Source organism: Drosophila elegans, unplaced genomic scaffold (assembly GCF_018152505.1).
Source record: "Drosophila elegans isolate 14027-0461.03 unplaced genomic scaffold, ASM1815250v1 contig_183, whole genome shotgun sequence".
NCBI classification, from domain to species: domain Eukaryota; kingdom Metazoa; phylum Arthropoda; class Insecta; order Diptera; family Drosophilidae; genus Drosophila; species Drosophila elegans.
This window is the reverse complement of record NW_024545550.1, coordinates 1,606,257-1,616,203: the sequence shown is the minus strand read 5'-3', so window position 1 is coordinate 1,616,203 and position 9,947 is coordinate 1,606,257. Positions and strand designations below refer to the sequence as shown.

Genomic DNA, 9,947 nt, shown 5'->3' with positions numbered 1-9,947 from the left:
GCGTCGGCAACTGACTGAATGCTGCCAGCCAGCTTGGCCCGAAAAGTGGCATCAAAACAGAAGCTCTTAAAACAAAATGGAATGCCAACGGCGCAATCGCAAGTAGAGAGAGAGAGAGAGCGAAATGAGGTGGCAAAACATCAAACAGCCAACAGCCACCCAAGCGCACTCCCAGCACTCCCAATCCAAGTCGAAGTCCAAGCACAACCATCTATCAGTGCTGAACCTATTCCCCCGGGGGTTGCTTCGCTTCCATCCCCTAGAGAATTCCGGCCGGCACCAATCGCAGGCCATTCTGGGTGCCTTTTGAAGAGCCAGCGATTCGGGGAACCCATGCCGACTGCTCACAGTATGATTTGTTCCCGCTTTCCCGCTTTCCCGCTTCCCCGCTTCGCCTGTTGCAATTATAAAGTCAAGTCAATTATTTTATAGTCGACTTTCGCACGTGCGTATGGGGGGTCCAAAGGGGCGCGATCTCGAGTCGAGTCCGATTCTCCCAAGGTGCCTTGCGAATTGCAATTTCCACTTGGTTTCTCAGCAGCGGGATAACGCCCAGCTCCTTGGTGGGCCGTGAGAATCGTGTCCAGAAGCGGAGATTTTCGTGCTTTGGCAGCGGGTGACGACATTGGCAATGGATCTTTTGTTATGCGTTCCACTCATCCACATTTCAAGAGTGTCACACGCATGGGTTACGGAAGTTGATGAAGTTGGATATAGCCAAAGCTAAACAATATTTCAACGCAAAACACTATTTATTCTACTATGTTTATACGAAATACCTACCAAATTGTAAATTTTAAGTGGAACAGTCAGGGGCTTAACATGTTATTCTTAAATAAAAGGCATGTATCAAATTATATTGTTCTATATTTATTATACATTTTTTTATTCATATGACTTTTCTTGTTGAACACTACACCCTTTTACCCAAAATATGTTTAAAAGTAAATTAAGTTGCACGCAGCACAAATAAATATATAATTATATTTGCCATTTTTCTATTATACTAAAATATATTTAAATTTGAATCAAATTTTATAGATGTATTAGGAGCAATCGAATAATTGAGCTGAAAATCATATTAGTTTCAATGTTTTAAAATTTAAATGTTGAAATATATATATATATATATATATATATATACATATATATATACATATATATATATATATACATATATTTAATATATATAGCTTCGCTGCTTGTCAATTTCGAAAATAAATATCGGTTTCTTATTTCAGAATTAAGTTTTTTTTCATTTTATTAAAATCGACACGGAAAATTTAAGTTCAGTTTTTGTGGTACGAATATACACTTAGTTTATTTAATTGTTACTATAACTAAAAACTGTAAAAAAGGAATCATACTGTTTTTATTTGATTTTAAAAACAATTTGTATTTATTTTGTTTATTTTTAGCCAGAAGTAGCGCCATCTGTGTATATTTTTGCAAAGTGCAATGCGCCTCTAGCGGCCGCAGTGGCGCTGATATAGAATAGTAAACGGTGCACTGTAATAACATGTTAAGCTACAGAGACTCAATCTGTTCACTAACATTTAACTAAATTTGTATTAATAAATTGTATGTCTATATAAATCTGCTTATTCTAGATCAATGCAATCGGGGTCAATAACACTCAAAGCAAGGGCGAGTAACCCTTTCCGAGAAGTGAAGCACAAAAATTAATTAATTAAATCGCCAAAAAATATTGTGACATAAAATGGACAGAGATGCTAATAAATAATTTTAATTCCATTCTAAGTAAATTACGCTTTTACAAAAGTAACATTTAACTATTAAAGTAAACTGCAAAGCAATAAATATTTATACGGTATAGGGTTTAGAACCCAATCCCTAGATATTTGATCAAACCCGGTTGACTATATTCTATAGCTGCTATATATCTGCAATACTGACAATATTTATGACATGTGCTTATATATAATTTAGAACCCATTCCTTGACTGCAAGGGTATTGACACTTCGGTTTGCCTAAGTTAGCTTCCGTTCTGGCATTTGATATGATTGCAAGTAGAAAAAAATGTTTAATATATTTTTTATACAAGATTTTCCAATTTCATTATTGATTCCAAACTCTTTTTAGATTGATTAGCTTATCCTTCTCTTCCCCGTGATTTCATTTTATCACCTTAAACACTTCCTTTCCCGGACTACGATCAATATGGAAATTTGCTACGCATATGGCGAGGAAATCGATCGAGTGGAGGGTCCAGTTCCGTTTGCGGATACATTTTTCGTTCGCCACGCTTTCCCCGCTCTTTTCCTCCCCCGCAAAGGCCCATTCATATTTTCATTCATCAGGGGTTTCGATTGCGATTGCGAGGCCCTTACTCCTTTGTTTACTATCGTCGAAGATGCGTAGTAAAAGTAGCGGCGAGCAGCGCCAGTTAACCCAGTGTCTGCAATCTGGAGAGAAGGTGCAAATCGGAGAGGCAGACGAAGAAGGTTCGGGCGAAGGAAAGACAGAAGAAACATCTGTCGCCACGAAGAAACCCGGTTGCAAGCTGCAACACCGGCTCAAAATGAGCTACAACACAGAGAACATATGATTGAGCTGCCCGAATAAAAATGGGAAAAACAAAAAACCGAAACGCACCTTTTGTATTTGGGAGCAGCTGCCGTTGATGTCGGTGTTTTGGAGGAGTCTCTCGGATCTGTGGATCGCTGGATCGGGGCGTTGGAGGGCAGCAGACACTCGGCAGCCTGTTGATGAGTCCACAATGCACACATGCTGCATGCTTTTATGCTATATGCTAAAGGCTCTGTGTTGAGCCGGTGGGTCTTCCATAATAATAAGTACCAGCGAAGGAAGCTGTACACATTAAATTCGGTGTTTGTCGCTCGATGGCAGCTGCCACCGATTCCTCCGGGAGGCTTAAGCCCAACCAAAGATCTGGAGAAGAGGTAACTTGAGTGCCAAAAGTTCAGATAGGTCAAGTCGTCAATATGTTGTCACAATATTTGGGTATAAATTCAAGTCGTCAATATGTTGTCACAATATTTGGGTATAAATTCATTTAAGTCTTGAGATTTCATTGTTACCAAGTCCCATAATATAATTGATTTAAATAAGTATACCATATCTCGGCTTTTTTGTAGTTAAAAAAATGTTAAGCAACAATTATTATATTAATATTTTTAATTTGTTATGTAAAGGTCAATACTATTTTTATAAAACAAATTATTAAATAATAGTTTTCGATTCGTTAGACATAAGGATTCAATAAAAAATTCTGAAAATTCAATCCTGTAGGTATTCTAATAATTTATTTCGTGTTAAAAAGGTCAAAATTCTGCTGTTATACCTTCACTGGCATTGCTTGTTGTTTTCGATTTCCTGTTCTAAAATTCGCACTAGTCATTCTGCCACTCAACATCCCTTTTGGCACCCTTAAATGTGAACATATGCTGACAAGGCTGTGCCACCCCTACCTGCGCATTTTCTTTCAGTGCAGACGGTTGGTGCTTGGTAGAATTAAACAAAATATGTATATGTTTTAGGTCAACATTACCAGGATATTTACCTGGTAAGCCAAAAACCTATATTTTTAGATTGTATATTTTATATTATATATTAAACTATAAAACAATGAGGTGAAATGTTAATTACTCTGCTATTTTTCGATATGAAATATTGAATAAATTCCATAAAAAAATTCAAATATATACATTTATAAGCTTAAATTTTAATACAATTATTTAGTTATGTGTTCAAAGTAAAAATTTTAAATATTTGTCAATAACATATTACATAGTATTTAAATTGTAAGTGCATCTTGCCTTAGGATTCTTTTTTTTCTGATCCGGCAACCCGTCGTTCCTACTCGTTCTCTTTTCACCAGTCCGGCAGGCCACACACACATTTTGAAAGGCAAAGGCAAAGAGCAAGAGGACAAGCCAGGCTCATTCGAAATTTGTGCGTGCAACGCGAAGGACGTGCCGCTCCGTAGCTCGCTGTCCCGCTCTCTATCCAACTACCGCTCTCGCTTGCTCGCGCACGCCGCCTGCCGTTTCGCATTTGTTGTTTGCCACTTTTTCGCGCCACCCCAAATATAAAATACGAGTGCCAGAGGCGAAAATCAGAAAGTTAGTGCCGACCGTTGGTGACGTCAGAGGCTGGGAAAAATCGCCAGGATGTCTGCCAATAATCAGCAGCAGCAGGCGGATCCCTCGGCCGCCGTGGCCGCCGCCGCAGCCTCCTCGGAATACCTGAAACGCACCTGCCTCATCTGCGGCTGCCACACCAACCAGACGATCAATATCTACGAGCCCCGCTCCGGACCCAATATCGTCCAGCTAATCCAGGCGAAATTCAAGTTTCAGGTATGGATTTTTCATCAAGGACCATCTTACAACTGGGCGGTGGGGATGTGTGGGGTGTGTGGTGTGGGCGAATAAAAAGTAAAAATCGATATTGGGGCAACTCGGCGGATGAGTCATGCAACGCCACAACGTCCTTCGGCCAAAGTTTTACTTACCGTGCGCGTGTATCCGTGTGTGTTTTTGGGTTAAAAGGGGATGAACTTCGCAGGGCGGAAAAAAGAAGGGTTCCAGGCGAGGAGTGGCGGGTTTTTTTTAGACAGGTAAAGGTAACACTCCCACAGCATCTCACACAGAGAAAAAATGATCCGCCTCAATTGTTAATTTTTTATTTACAATTTTCCTCAGATTAGTTTCAAGAAAATTACATTGTATTGTAAAGCTTTGAATTTAAAATTAATTAACTCATAAGTAATGATTTAATGTGTTGAAACTTTGCCTACTTATAATAACTTTTGAGCTTAGTTTTCTATGTACTTTTCAATTTGAAACTCCTTAAATATGCCTTACAAAATACATACCTTATAATATTTATAATATATTTTGTGCAACTCAATGGAACCAAACCACTAATATTTCAATCAAGAATGTACAAAAATCTTTGATGTTTTTTTTTTAAATGCAGTAAAATAAATTGTTAGCTATTCTGGAAAAAGATGTCATATTTTTTATGCCCTTTTTCTTTGCCCTGTGAACTGCATATCCTGTCTCGAAGCAGCTGATGCATTTCCCTGACTAAAATCGGTAATTGGACACTTTGCATATGCGCCGCCACTTAGTTCGATCCTTTTCCTATAATTTCCAACAGCTTGTTCTAATATGCATGGTGCGGTGTGTGGGAAATGCGACAGCGGAAGATGACCAGGGAAATCGATCCTGGCCGAGAGATCCTGCGTTTGTTTTCTGTGGAAGTGAGTTTCGGGTCTCGGATTACCGGCACTCCACCTCCACTTCACTTCGCTGACTACCTGTACCACAAACCTGCTCGAAGGGCAGATGTGCGGTGGATTCGTTGAGGAGCCGAGATTGCTCCAATTTCTGCGGGCAGTGAACGAACCTTCCATACACTCTTCACCCTCTCTTTTTTCCTCTTTTTTCCATATCCCAAACGACAGCTGTATTTGCCGCTTGGCACTCAAAATCCAACCCATCAGGGTTCCCTTTCCATGCTTTTCTGCTGCTGCTGCTGCTGCTTTATCAGCTCTTCATACCTTCTTCTGATTTTGTGTGAGTTTTTTTTCGCATAACAACTATTGAATACCTGGGATCGGAGTTCACAGTTTATTGTACTCAAGGTAGAGGGATTTTCGTTAGAGCGAACTATGGTGGTGGAACCCCTAAACAATGCCAAAAAAACCTTAAAACAGAAAATCCGGTTTCTTAAAGTGCGCAAATCCAAACAAAAGATCTACCCTTAGAAAATGAGGTATGAGAGATTTTGAGTCTGTGAATTTTCCAGCAGAAGTCCTTGAAGTGCCGAAACAAAGGACAAGAACTAGACAAGACTCTAATTTAAAGGTCTTCTTATGGTTTATTTATTTTTGGGGAATGTTCGTTCTAAGGTTTCTTTGCTATTGGATTAGAAAGCAAAAATGGGTCAGGCAATTGTAGAAAGATACTGTAAGTAGAGTGAAATGAAGCCTTATCAAAACATATACAATGTTAAGTGGTTGCCAACACACTTTATAAAAATATTAAAAGAATTTTAGTTTAATTTCGTATGTATTATTCCTTAAGAGCAGATGTTGTTGTACACAATTCTGTTGTACAAGGACTCATAATTGCTAAACTTTAATTGCTGGAAAAGCAATCAATTTAATTACGAAATACTGCAGCCGCACGCTATTCAATTTCATAACAATAAAACCCCTCGGTTTACCCCACCACAACTGACCCACGAAGTTCACCCTATATGTTTTCACTCCCCTAGGATCGTTAGAATTTACTTTGAACCGTTATTGCGAAACCCTATACGGTACATATATACCACCTGCCGCGATCGTAGCATGGCAACCGATCACCCCCTACTGAAATGACACCCTCGCAAGTTCTGAACAAAATAAAGCCTTCAATGACAGTGCCATAAGCTCCAGTTGCAATCAATTTAGCAGACTGCCTCCCGGCCTCCTTCTTTTATACACATAGGAAAAATAATAAACTTTAAACCTTTAAAGTTATAAAATATTTAATTAAAATAAATTATACATATAAAAGTTTCATAAAGTTTTGTAATATATATAGGGTAATAATCATATACTCTGGGTAATAAAGCCCACAGATCTATGGAGAGCTTCACAATTTCTGTCAGTGTAAGTGCGTGTGTGTGGTTCTCTGTCTGCTTTGCACCTGGCCTGCAATTTGCATTATTATACCGTTTACACATGGCCCTTGGAGCACACCTTTTCAGCGCCGAGGCAAAAGGTAAACAGGCAGCCACAATCGCTCCTGATCCTGGCTACCCTTCCCCTTCCCCTTCCCCTTCCCCTTCCCCTTCCGCCAACCGATCCTTATGGTGCCCCTCCTCCTCCTCCTGTGATCACCTTTATCTAATTCCCGGAGCAGCTGTCGCGCATGCGCGTGCCTAATATCCGTCATAGTTGGGTTTTAACCCAGTTCCCCGCTTCGGTTCCACCACTCCGCTTGAATAGGGCGCGTGGCCTTTGGCCAAAACGAGTTTGCTGCGAGGTTCGAACTAACCGAATGTCCCTTTGGCTTTTGACTGGTTTTCGCTGCGTTTGGGCCAGCTGCCTTTGCTCTTGGGCGCTTAGTTTTCGTTGGCAGGTGCACGAAATTATTGATACCCCAGGAATGCTGAGCTCCGCTCGGGTAATTAATATGCTCGGGCCGTCTGGCAGTTGCTTTTGGGATTGTTATGCCTTTTTTTTTTGCACCTTCGGTTCGATGCTCATTAGTGGTCGTTCGGGTGGCAACCGAGAGCGATCACTAAGTGCATAGGCGTATCGTAATTTTCAAGAGGTTTATTCTGTGGTCATGCCTGGCTTGAGATTGCAGGACATGCCATCGAATTGGGGTCACATTTCATTCTAAGGTAGTTACTGAGTCCTAATGATCCTAACGGTGACAGACCTATAGGGATAAACTAATTGCTTTCGATAGTTACCTTTTCTCAATAGCTTCTCTTACTCTCTACCATTAAAACTAATCAACTGTTTGAATAGTTTCAAAAGATACAATAAAGTCTGGTAGTTTAAGGCAATGATAAGCCTTGTAACTTGTATGCCTTTAAATTGTAACACACATTGTGCTATAAGTCCAAAGTCAGCAGGATTCACACTTTGTAAGAAATAAAATCTATCTCTAATATAGATTTAAAAAAAAATCTAAAATATTTCTCTGGATCCTAAAATGTGAAACATTAAAGGAATGTTATTGAAATTAAATGCATTATGCATAAAATATAGTATTTAAGTATTTATGTTGACTTTAAAGATTCATATTAGCGTCCCTGGAAAACGGTTAGATTTATCGTTATAAATAAGAATAACTTAATGAAATATATACCCATCTTTGAGCCTCGTATACTCATCTATTTATTTCTCTCTTCACTTACAGCCCTTGAACGAGGACAAGTTCCTCTGCTTCAGCTGCAACAACTGGCTAATCAACTGGCATTCCCTGCAGGCGGTCAACAGCAATGAGGCCGAAAGCCAGAGCCAAAGTCCTTCGCACATGGGCAACAGTGTGCTGCAGCAGGAGCGGACCAAGCTGCGTCCGGTGGCGATGGTCCGGCCCCAGGTGCGCGTCCAGCCCCAGTCGCAGCCGCAGCCGCAGCCCCAAGTGCCCGTCAATCCCACACCCGCACCCATTACCTACTCGAAGCGAAGGACCAGCCGACGCAGTGCCTCTGTCAGCCGGATGAGCCGAGTGCTGCGACAATGCTGTATGGAGAGCCTGCGGCGGAGTCCCAAGAAGCGCAGTCAGCAGTCGGTGTTGGTGTACCTAAGACAGGGTCAGCGCCGTAGCAATGTGATCTGCAAGGTGGAGTGTGTGGCGCCGCGACGGAAACCGGCGGAGAGCCTGGTCAAGGAGGTGACTCTGGCAGCCACACCCACATCCGCACCCGCACCCACTGCATGTCCCGCACCCACTAACCAAAGATTCCCGCAGCCCAGTGTGGATGGCAAGGTAGTGGCCATGTTCCGGCGACTGGGGACCACTCTGAGCAGGGAGGCACCGCCCGCATCTTCAGCAGAATCAGCCACCGCCACCACCTCCTCCACCACGAATGTGTCGTCGCGACCCCCGCAGATCATGAGTCCCCTCAAACCGAGACCGCGCTGGACGCGGCACCTCGATGAAGATGAGATACTGCTGCAATTCGATAGTGCCATATCCGAAGTCCTGCCAACCACCAAAGCGCGACGCTGCCTCGGCTATCAGGTTACCCACCAGGATGACAAAGAAAACGGACGGGCTGAGGAAATGGAGCTGGAGCTGGAGGAGGACGACCAAGCGGAAGAGGAAGCGGAAGCGCCAGTAGAACCGCAGAGCCACCGCAAAGCAGGCAGCAGCCATCAAGATTCCCACCAAGCTTCGCTCCAACTTGCCGGCCTGCGATTACCCATGGGCCTCAGCATTAGCCTGGTCTAAATGCGAAGGGTCCAAGTTACGGTCACAAATCACAAGAATAGTCAAATTGCATGCACAAAACAAAAGCAAATTATGAGCATTAGCGAATGTCTAATTTAATAGTACCTCGATTACATTTTAATTGTTAGTCAAATACCTTAATTAATTAGCGGACAAACAAAAAAATACACAAACAAACACAAACAAAAGACCTAAGAATGTTAAGTTAACGGATGTGGAAAGCTATATTTAAAATATACATTTTAGTCATAGGCAACTCCCCCTTAAACCCAAATCGAAAAAAAACCACAAAACACAAAACTCCCCTCGAGCCAAGCCAATGTAGTTGAATTTGTTTGTTTGCTCCAAAAGACAAAAGTATTACAAAATAACAAGCGAATAAAAATAGCACAAAAGCAATCCAAATATACTCAAAATTGGTTTTTTATTTATTTGTTTTCTAGTGAATGTTTAGATTTAGGTTCTTTTTGTAATTACGTTGAAGCCTTTGAAGCTTTTGTATGTAATTCAGTTTATATTTTACCGCCAACTGTTTGGAACTGCCAACTTATTTAAAGTCCGATGCCGAAAAGTATGCTTTTATATTTGCGCCATTTCGTTTGACACTGGGAATTCATTTTAATTCTGGCGCCGAAAAGTATGCTAAGTTGCCCACTATTAATGGTTAGTAAATATTTGTATTAAATGATCAATTGTTTTCCTTTATGCGTGCAAAAAATTAACTTAAGTTGTGTAAAGTTTGAGAATTTGTTTTAGGAAAAATTAGTATTGATAAATTTTGTTGTCATAAATGCTGCCTACTTATGGATAAGATTGGTTTTTGGGTTTTTTTAATTTATAGTCTTTTGATTTTGTAAAGCACTCATTTGAACTGGTGTTAAGGACCTCTTCTCGATTTATGAGATTTGTGATCAAATACCAATTCCTCGTAAACGGTATGAAAACCCGGAGGTTACACATTATTTCTGTGGTATTCCAGAATCATCGACCTTATT

General features: G+C 40.8%; 1 protein-coding gene across 1 annotated transcript; it reads left to right on the top strand.

The window, feature by feature from the left end:
* The first annotated feature begins 3,945 nt into the window (after nucleotides 1-3,945).
* LOC108149691 (protein phyllopod) lies at nucleotides 3,946-9,351 on the top strand. Its single transcript, XM_017277457.1, has 2 exons — nucleotides 3,946-4,344; nucleotides 7,915-9,351. Exons 1-2 carry the CDS (start codon nucleotides 4,156-4,158, stop codon nucleotides 8,950-8,952), a joined length of 1,227 nt encoding a protein of 408 aa, XP_017132946.1. The 5' UTR covers nucleotides 3,946-4,155; the 3' UTR covers nucleotides 8,953-9,351.
* The last annotated feature ends 596 nt before the right edge of the window (nucleotides 9,352-9,947 follow it).

Coding starts and splice junctions, on each gene's coding strand:
- LOC108149691 (XM_017277457.1), top strand. CDS start 4,156: ATGTCTGCCAATAATCAGCAGCAGCAGGCGGATCCCTCGGCCGCCGTG. Junction 4,345..7,914: donor AGGCGAAATTCAAGTTTCAG/GTATGGATTTTT, acceptor CTTCACTTACAG/CCCTTGAACGAGGACAAGTT.